Source organism: Bos javanicus, chromosome 4, assembly GCF_032452875.1.
Source record: "Bos javanicus breed banteng chromosome 4, ARS-OSU_banteng_1.0, whole genome shotgun sequence".
NCBI lineage: Eukaryota > Metazoa > Chordata > Mammalia > Artiodactyla > Bovidae > Bos > Bos javanicus.
Window position 1 is genome coordinate 86,372,369 of NC_083871.1, and position 10,302 is coordinate 86,382,670.

The 10,302-nt window shown below is 36.8% G+C and overlaps 1 protein-coding gene across 4 annotated transcripts in view; it reads left to right on the forward strand.

Annotated features, from left to right (window-relative positions):
• CPED1 (cadherin like and PC-esterase domain containing 1) overlaps positions 1 to 5,670 on the forward strand; it is a 328,745-nt gene extending 323,075 nt beyond the window's left edge. For all 4 annotated transcript variants that reach the window (XM_061414531.1, XM_061414532.1, XM_061414533.1 and 1 more), the window contains one exon: positions 3,636 to 5,670. In XM_061414531.1, coding sequence (XP_061270515.1) covers positions 3,636 to 3,875 — 240 coding nt within the window. In that variant the 3' untranslated portion in view covers positions 3,876 to 5,670. The remainder of the gene's footprint in view (positions 1 to 3,635) is intronic.
• Positions 5,671 to 10,302: the final 4,632 nt, after the last annotated feature.

The following is a 10,302-nucleotide window of genomic DNA, read 5'->3' on the forward strand; positions in this document are numbered from 1 at the left end:
GAATACTAATCAGTGGTTAACTGCAGATCGAGCTGTAAATTATGATCCAGAAGGATTCCTCACCACAACCTACTGACTTCACTGAACTTCTTAAGCGTCACTTCATCTGAGGGGCCTGATCACGAAAAGCCAAACCTCCCATAGTTACAGAAAAACAATTCATTTCTTTGGGTTTAGCAGGGTATAATTGGCTTTAAAACATATTGCTGTTATATTTTTCTTCAAAATGGGAATAGCTTAGTGTTTGTATGATTATAAAGTAATGCACATTTATTGTAGTAAAATTAAAAAGTAAGAACCAAAAAGTTACAAATAATACATTTTAAACTGCCTGTCATTCCTCCACCCCAAAATGACTGCCCTTAACCTTTTTGTATAGATTGTTACAGACTTTGTATTCACACAACTCTTCTGAAATGGTTTCTGCTCACCCACAACTTAACTACAAAGACTTACCTTCCAAATAAAATGCTACTTTTTTCACATATTCTATATTGTTGGAACTGTGTTCACTGCATTCTTTTATCAGAAAATATGTACCTAAACCATTACATAGCCTTCAAAAGAATTTTTAAAAACCATATGAGCTAGTGTTCTTTTTTTTTTTTTTTTGAGCTTGTGTTGCTTTCATTAATCATTCAGTTCAGTTCAGTTGTTCAGTCATGTTCAACTCTTTGCGACCCCATGAATCGCAGCACACCAGGCCTCCCTGTCCATCATCAACTCCCAGAGTTCACCCAAACTCATGTGCATGGAGTTGGTGATGCCATCCAGCCATCTCATCCTCTGTTATCCCCTTCTCCTCCTGCCCCCAATCCCTCCCAGCATCAGAGTCTTTTCCAATGAGTCAGCTCTTCACATGAGGTGGCCAAAGTACTGGAGTTTCAGCCTCAGCATCAGTCCTTCCAATGAACACCCAGGACTGGTCTCCTTTAGGATGGATTGGTTAGATCTCCTTGCAGTCCAGGGGACTCACAAGAGTCTTCTCCAGCACCACAGTTCAAAAGCATCAATTCTTCGGTGCTCAGCTTTCTTCACAGTCCAACTCTCACATCCATACATGACCCCTGGAAAAACCATAGCCTTGACTAGACGGACCTTTGTTGGCATTGCTGCCGCTAAGTCGCTTCAGTCGTGTCCAACTCTGTGCAACCCCATAGACGGCAGCCCACCAGGCTCCCCCATCCCTGGGGTTCTCCAGGCAAGAGTACTGGAGTGGGTTGCCATTGCCTTCTCCTTGTTGGTGTTAGTAATAAATAAATAATGTGCCATATTAACTGAAAGTAATGTCTTACAATTGTATTAGTATGATGAAATTAAAAGATTTGCTGTTCATCTGCAAACACATTCAAAACATTTTTGCCAGTATTTTCTCTTTTCCCTACTTCTCAACCCTCCCCCCACGCCAGTCTCTCTTGGTCCCCACCTCATTTTCTCTGACTTTTGTTGCTAACAGCCTGTGGTACATTAACCCAGTGATTAAAGCTGACAGTGATAAGATTTCACCAAGCTGTGTTTTATATATTGTACAAATAGACAATATATGTGGCCTTTTTATTTGTATGTGTGCATGTTAATATTCCTAAAATATCTGTGAAGAGAATGGGAAAAAAACTAAAATATACATTGCCTCTGGGGAGGGTATTGAGTGACTGGAGATAAAGAGCAGTGATGGGAAGGAAACTTTTTTTATCAGATACTCTTTTATGCTTTATAAATGTTTATACTGCCTAATGAAAACAATTTCAAGATAAAAATATATCTAAATATGTACAAACATTTATAAAGCTATTAGCGTCATGGAACTTAGGCGCCTCCTTCAGGTTCCATAACTTACCTCTTTCTCAGAGAAGTGAAACCACTGGCTGTAACAGTGTCAGCTTGTGGGTATGAGGTGCAAAAACATTTTCTCTTTCCTTTGAAAGTCATTTTAGTTATCATTTAGTTATCATTCTCTAAAAGGATGTCATGATAGGCTTAAAGTACCACATTTGAATCAGTGACTCAGCAAGATGTGAGTGTCTTCTATTTATTAACATCTAACCTAAATACACTCACATATGCGCACACACGCACTCATAGCAGTGTGGTAAAGACAGCATCTGAGACTCCTTACTTGCCTTAGAGACAGCTGCCCTGAAGTAAGAAAAGCAGCATACTTTTTCATTTCAACCTTTTTCCTTTTGAAAGATAATTTACACTGATTCTTGATCATGTCAGTCATACTCATGCCATTTGGGCAACATCTGTGTATAGAGATGCTGTTCAACTTTGTGAGTTAGTTATCCTGCTCTTCAGTTCAGTTCAATTCAGTCACTCAGTCGTGTCCAGTTCTTTGCGACCCCATGGACTGCAGCACGCCAGGCCTCCCTGTCCATCACCAACTCTTGGAGTTTACCCAAACTCATCTCCATTGAGTCAGTGATGCCATCCAACCATCTCATCCTTTGTTGTCCCCTTCTCCTCCTGCCCTCAATCTTTCCCAGCATTAGGGTCTTTTCAAATGAGTCAGGTCTTCGTATCAGCTGGCCAAAATATTGGAGCTTCAGCTTCAACATCAGTCCTTCCAATGAACACCCAGGACTGATCTCCTTTAGGATGGACTGGTTGGATCACCTTGCAGTCCAGGGGACTCTCAAGAGTCTTCACCAACACCACAGTTCAAAAGTATCAATTCTTTGGCACTCAGCTTTCTTCATAGTCCAACTCTTACATCTATACATGACTACTGGAAAAACCATAGCCTTAACTAGACAGATGTTTGTGGGCAAAGTAATGTCTCTGCTTTTTAATATGCTATCTATGTTGGTCATAACTTTTCTTCCAAGGAGTAAGCATCTTTTAATTTCATGTCTACAGTCACCATCTGCAGTGATTTTGGAGCCCAGAAAAATAAAGTCAGCCAGTATTTCCCCATCTATTTTCCATGAAGTGATGGGACCGGATGCCATGATTTTAGTTTTCTGAATGTTGAGCTTTAAACCAACTTTTTCACTCTCTCCTCTTTCACTCTCATCAAGAGGCTTTTTAGTTCTTCACTTTCTGCCATAAGGGTGGTGTCATCTGCATATCTGAGGTTATTGATATTTCTCCCAGCAATCTTGATTCCAGCTTGTGCTTCATCCAGCCCAGCATTTCTCATGATGTACTCTGCATAGAAGTTAAATAAGCAGGGTGACAATATACAGCCTTGACGAACTCCTTTTCCTATTTGGAACCAGTCTGTTGTTCCATGTCCAGTTCAAACTATTGCTTCCTGACCTGCATACAGGTTTCTCAAGAGGCAGGTCAGGTGGTCTGGTATTCCCCATCTCTTTCAGAATTTTCCACGTTTTACTGTGATCCACACAGTCAAAGGCTTTGGCATAGTCAATAAAGCAAAAATAGATGTTTTTCTAAAACTTTCTTGCTTTTTCGATGATCCAGCGGATGTTGGCATTTTGATCTCTGGTTCCTCTGTCTTTCCTAAAACCAGCTTGAACATCTGGAAGTTTATGATTCACGTATTGCTGAAGCCTGGCTTGGAGAATTTTGAGCATTACTTTACTAGTGTGTGAGATGAGTGTAGTTGTGTAGTAGTTTGGATTCAAATGTCCTTGATTTTGCCTCAGTATTTTTTTTTCTTTTATTTGCAGGTGATAAAATCTAAATTATCCAAAGAGGATCACTTTCTTAAAATGAAACAATCAAGAAATCATATTGTGGGAAAATATTTCAGCAATCAAAGCAAATTACAACAAAGACGACAAGACTCTCTGACAAATGTTCAATCACCGTTTCATGTCAGAGGTCCAATTAATCAGGTTTGCTCTGAAATCCTTCTCAGCAGGATATGTGTCCCTGAAAGAACTGTGGAAGCCCTGCAGAAGGACTGAACTTGGAATTGGATACAAGCCACTCCCCTGGACAATGGTCTAAGAACCAAATCCTGGTCATCAGTTGTATTTTGGTTCTACCACGCACACTCAGGTGCAAGGGCACACACATATACACTGATGCACATTTAGCTAAAAAAAAATGTCATTACACTTTTTTCTACAGCTTTATAAAATCAGGATGTGCACTTGGAAATCAGTTGGTTTCAAGATGAAAGACAGAACTAGAAAAAGGTGACCTGAAATATAATCATAAACTAGATCAACTCTGGGCCGGTATTGCACTGTGATGATAAAGAGAAATATAGACATTTGATAAGTGGGGAAAAAAGATCATGCTCTTGAGTATTGTGTTACCATCTTTTTTGGTACTTTAATATTGAAAAGGGTTTGAGGAATTACATTCCACCTGCCAGTGGGGATTGTGCTGTGCTTGCCCTTACCAGGAGAAAACATGGCATTGATGAGGGTTTAGGCTTTGTGAATCTAATGCTTATGAAAACAGTTTCTTTCCAGATTTTTAAATCCTTTAACTGAAAGGAAAATAACAGGAATGTTTTCCAGGGAATTCTAAGAGATTCTATGAAAGAAATAGGAAGCATAATATTTTACAGTTAAAACACCAATATATTTAACTTTGCACTCTTTCTACTTTTCATAAACATTCCCTCCTAGCCTGTCCGTGAACTTGGATGGGTAACTGAAGTCTGAGTTGATTAAGTATATAATTTTAAAGTGAGAAAAACAAGATATAGTTCCTTATGGGTTACTTTATTATGTTTCATTGATGATATTACTTAAGAAAAAAGCTTTTGTTTGCTATTAGAGCCCTATATAATTTAAGACTGTGATTATATTAATATTTTATGTAAATATTTGAAAAGTATTAAGCATTCTCAACTGCATAGGCATTTATATCCAGAAAGCATTCGTATATGTCCACAAATACTACTATGTTGCTAGTAAACATATTTTGATTTTCCTGAGAGAGTGTATCTAATCCAAATTTAGAATAGACATACAATTAGTTTTTTTAAAACTGTGGCATATATATATATATAACATATCTAATCCTAGTAATTGAAAACTTTCTCTTCTATATTTTAAAATAGTAAATTTCTTTATTGTACAAAAGCTCTGTTGTGAGATAAATCTCACAGTTACAATGACTCTTAAAGGATTATTTTTCTTTTGGGGAAAAAATACTGAGAGGGCTAATTCAGTGCTTAGCTGAAATTACCAAATGCACAAATACCTCAATTCCAATACTGTACCAAAAATAAATCTATTTTGATTGATCAGTTCCTTAGTATAAATATAAACTTCCTTTAAATACTCTATTTTTATATATATTTTTATATGAAAGTAAACATAAATTTATATTTAATGGTCTTAAATTATATCTAAGCACAAATATCACTTGATATAAACAATACATACCTGCGTCTAAAAACAGGTGATAAATTTTTTAAATGAGCGGTACAGAATTAACTTTAAAAATGAAATATTTTATAGTATCTACAGCTATGTGTAAGCATCATTTTTTGGTTTTTAGTGCTTTTTTAATGATATAAAATGTTGCCAATTCATGTAGCTCCTCTATCCTGTTTTAATGTATTACATATTCTGTAACAGATTATAGTCAGTGGATGTGTCTTATAATTTACTGCCAACCTAACTGTAAATACACTTCTGACTGAGGTTAGCTTTGCATTTACCTCTTTACTACTGAAATAGTAGTGGATTTTAGAAACAGTTGTAATAATACAATTAATAAATGTCTTACTAGTAATAATCCATGTTTGGAGAATATGCTTTACTTTCCTTTTTACTGGAGGTATACACCTTATAGGAATTCCCTCGTAGCTCTGTCGGTAGAGAATCCGCCTGCCATGAGGAGACCTGGGTACAATTCATGGGTGGAAGAGATCTCCTGGAGAAGGAAATGGTAACCCACTCCAGTATTCTTGCCTGGATAATCCCATGGACAGAGGAGCCTATGGGGTTGCAAGAGTCAGACACAGCTTAGCGACTAAAGCACCACCACCATACACCAAAAATATCATCCTGTGGACTCAACTACTAAAGTATAGTTTAGTAATATGACCATATACTTCCTTCCAACCCTAATACTCTACAAATTTTGATCAGATGAACTCCCTGCTCTACAATGACAAAGCTTTTGAATACAATACAGTGACAAGTTTTGTCTGCAAGGCACCGAAATGCTAAGAATCATTTTAGTTAACTCTTTGAATGAAAAAAAAACCCCACATTTTACTTCAGTTCAATTCAGTTCAGTTCAGTCGCTCAGTTGTGTCCGACTCTTTGAGACCACATGAATCGCAGCACACCAGGCCTCCCTGTCCATCACCAACTCCTGGAGTTCACTCAGACTCACGTCCATTGAGTCAGTGATGCCATCCAGCCATCTCATCCTCTGTCGTCCCCTTCTCCTCCTGCCCCCAATCCCTCCCAGCATCAGAGTCTTTTCCAATGAGTCAACTCTTCGCATGAGGTGGCCAAAGTCCTGGAGTTTCAGCTTTAGCATCATTCCTTCCAAAGAAATCCCAGGGCTGATCTCCTTCAGAATGGACTGGTTGGATCTCCTTGAAGTCCAAGGGACTCTCAAAAGTCTTCTCCAACACCACAGTTCAAAAGCATCAATTCTTCAGTGCTCAGCTTTCTTCAGAGTCCAACTCTCACATCCATACATGACCACAGGAAAAGCCATAGCCTTGACTAAACGGACCTTTGTTGGCAAAGTAATGTCTCTGCTTTTCAATATGCTATCTAGGTTGGTCATAACTTTCCTTCCAAGGAGTGAGCGTCTTAATTTCATGGCTGCAGTCACCATCTGCAGTGATTTTGGAGCCCCCCAAAATTAAGTCTGACACTGTTTCCACTGTTTCCCCATCTATTTGCCATGAAGTGATGGGACCGGATGCCATGATCTTAGTTTTCTGAATGTTGAGCTTTAAGCCAACTTTTTCACTCTCCACTTTCACTTTCATCAAGAGGCTTTTGAGTTCCTCTTCATTTTCTGCCATAAGAGTGGTGTCATCTGCATATCTGAGGTTATTGATATTTCTCCCGGCAATCTTGATTCCAGCTTGTGTTTCTTCCAGTCCAGCGTTTCTCATGATGTACTCTGCATATAAGTTAAATAAGCAGAGTGACAATATACAGCCTTGACGTACTCCTTTTCCTATTTGGAACCAGTCTGTTGTTCCATGTCCAGTTCTAACTGTTTCTTCATTTTACTTACCTTAAGAAAATAGGTGTGTGTTTGTGTGTGCATTTATATTTGTGTGTGTTTGACAAGTTCATAATTTGAATGAGAAAAATAGAGTAGGTATTTTAATAATTTTTTGATGTAAAAGTTAAACCTAAGTGAATTATTTTTGGCAAGAATTGATTGGTATCCAATCTAAAGAAAACATTTATAATATTAAAAGTCAAGAATAACTGCATTAGCATTCCCAAGCATCTTTGTTGATTATGTGTGTGTGTGTGTGTGTGTGTGTGTGTGTTTAAAGGCACAGTACACTATTTGCCAGCCATCCAAGTAAGCAAAGAGGATCCCCTAGGGATGTGCAAACAAGAAGGTTCACCACCAGCTTTACATTGGATCATTTAATCCTCTTTAAGTAGGTGCCTCTGTGCTGCAGTCTGCCCTACAGAACTATTCCCACTTAGAAAGCTTTGGATAAAATCACCAATTTTTGAGACAGAAATCATTCTGGTAATGTTTATGGAGAAAAAAATAATGCTGTTCTGCACCTGAACTTTCTTTTTTTTAGTTTCATCTCACTGAATGATTCCAAAAAGAAATACAGAAATTGGTCAAAAATTATGTAACTTAGTAAGAGTTATTTCAAAGCCACAATGCTTTGGCATGGTGGGAGAGGGTGAAGGGGAGTGGCTGGTATCTAATACAGCAATAAGTTCAGAACGTAGAGAGATGATCAGGGCGAGGATCTTACTAAATATTATTTTATGAGCTCCTTAGTTTGAGCAAATACTGAAAGACTCAGCAGTATCTAAAGTTTTCTCTGTGTATTTTCATCTTATAAAAAAAGACCAAAGTGTCATCGAAATCAGTAACTAGAATTATCATACTTAAAATGAGCAAACAAGATTTTGAGTGAGCTCATATGGGCTGATAACTTCAAAAACACATATCCAAGTACAAAGTGGTACTACACTACAGCAGATTCTGCCATTTTGACCAAAGCAAGGAGTAACTGCTCTGCCAATACTGCTGCAGTGTTGTTTTAAAATATGTATTTAAAGCTCAAATGATTTTGACTACTCCTCAAAACTAAGGCATTTTGATAGATCACTTCAACTTACAGAGATGGACCCAAAGCTGTCGGAAACCCCAAAGACCTACTAAAGGCAGCAGGATACTGCCAGCCCCTACAAACTAGATTTTGTATTTGGCACAGGTTCCAGGCCTTCGTACTGTCAAAGAGCCTTTTATCATGTTTTTATTGCTGGAGTAACTGCTATTATCAACTTCCATATTTCTTTCACGGTTCAGTCACTTGGTGTAGGGAGCTGTAGAACTTATTTTTTTTTTCTAACTGATTCAGACCATACAGTCCTCTCCTAAAAATCATGCTCCATTTGTTTTCTTTATGTTTATTGATATATAAAGAATTTGTTTTATAGCTCTATTAAATGTTGGACCACTATGCTTTAACACACTCAATACACAATCAAAATACAAATTCTTAAAACTTACGGAGGGTATTTACAATTTGTAAGTCTCTCTGCAGTGTAAATAAAGATAATTACTTAAACCCAGCTAATGGTAGGAGCAAAATGAAAGCAGCCATGATTAGAAAAAACACTATAAAAGGATCATCATATTTAGGTATATCAGGTTTTGAATTTGATTTATGCTGACTGGTATTTTCTCCCAAGTCCATAGCACTCTCTGCAAAGAACTGTTTTCACTTAGTTTTTTTCAAAAGTCCTTTTTCCAACTGTTTGTGTAACATATCTGGGGGAAAACTGCATTTTAGATTAGGTTATGAGGAGACATTTAATATATCTAATCAAGTTATTTTCATAAGAAATGTTTGTGTAAGTTCTTATTATTTTTATTACATGGAAAAGTATTCCTATAAAAATCATTAAAATGTTTAGATTTTTTAAAAAGCAAAGTGATTACAGTTGACCATAGGGACCTCAGGATTCAGAAACAACATGGTGTCATAAGTATCAAATGGATTCAACTGCTTTTCAACAGCTTCATAGTGATTTTCCTTCTTTTATGGTTGGCTGGTGAAATACATCAATTTGATGCAGCTCTTAATGCTCGTTTAAGTGATTTAATGGTGATTGTATGTGATTTATTTACATATTTTATTCAATTGTACTTCCATCTTTTTAAATAATAAAATCTGTTCAAAATCTATAGATTAAAATCTTAGTCTATGGCATCAGGGTCAACATTTTTATTTTACTTACAGTCTATAATTTAATTTTTTATTTGGCTTATAATTTGTCTGCTCTTAAAATTAAATTATTAATTCAAATATTAGAAAAAAAATTTAACATGAACATAAAATGGGCATATGTTGTTAACACTAATCTTCATTTCAGTATAAGAGGTTGTTTGGCCTCCTGTAGATTTTCTAACATTAACAGCTGAAGGTTTGAGATTCAAAACTCTTGACGTCCCTTTGCAATCAATGCGTGGAGATGAGAGGATGGTATAAAATGCCAACATTGAAACCAGTATGGCTTATGTTTATGCATTAGATCCATCATCATGAGACTTGGTCAGAAAAGGGGACTACATAGAGAGGAGAGCCTCTTCCCACAATGGCTTCTGGGATGGATAAAAATTATGAACACCCTCTCCAGCTGTCTTTGACAGACCCTGGACATCTCTTCAAACATCTTCTTAATACACAAGTCACTTGGAGGGTTTCATTCCTCAGGAAAAAATAAATAATAATTTTCAAATTTTATTGGACCAAAAATTATAACTTAGACTGACCAAATAGCAACTGAATGTGCCTTTAATGATATCTTCTTATTTACAATCAGAAAAAATAGAAAGTGACCTCTAACCACCAGTATAGTATAACCTCTGGAGAACTTGAAATAGCAATCCATTTTTCAATTCATTTCTTTTTTTTCACCTATGGGATCGTTCACTCTACTGTTTATCCTTAGCTTTGCCTTTGAAATGGAATGTGTGCGGTATTTTATGAATGAATTTAATATGTAATACAAGATACATTTTAAAACTTACACTTTTACTCTCTCCTCCTCACCTTAATTACATGTAACATAAAGCTTATGTTTTAATGGGCATGAGCACACCAGTTTTACAGTATCATAAAAAGAGTTTATGAGCCTTTTGTTAAAAATCAGTGCCCATGTCATTGGCAAGGCATGAAATTAT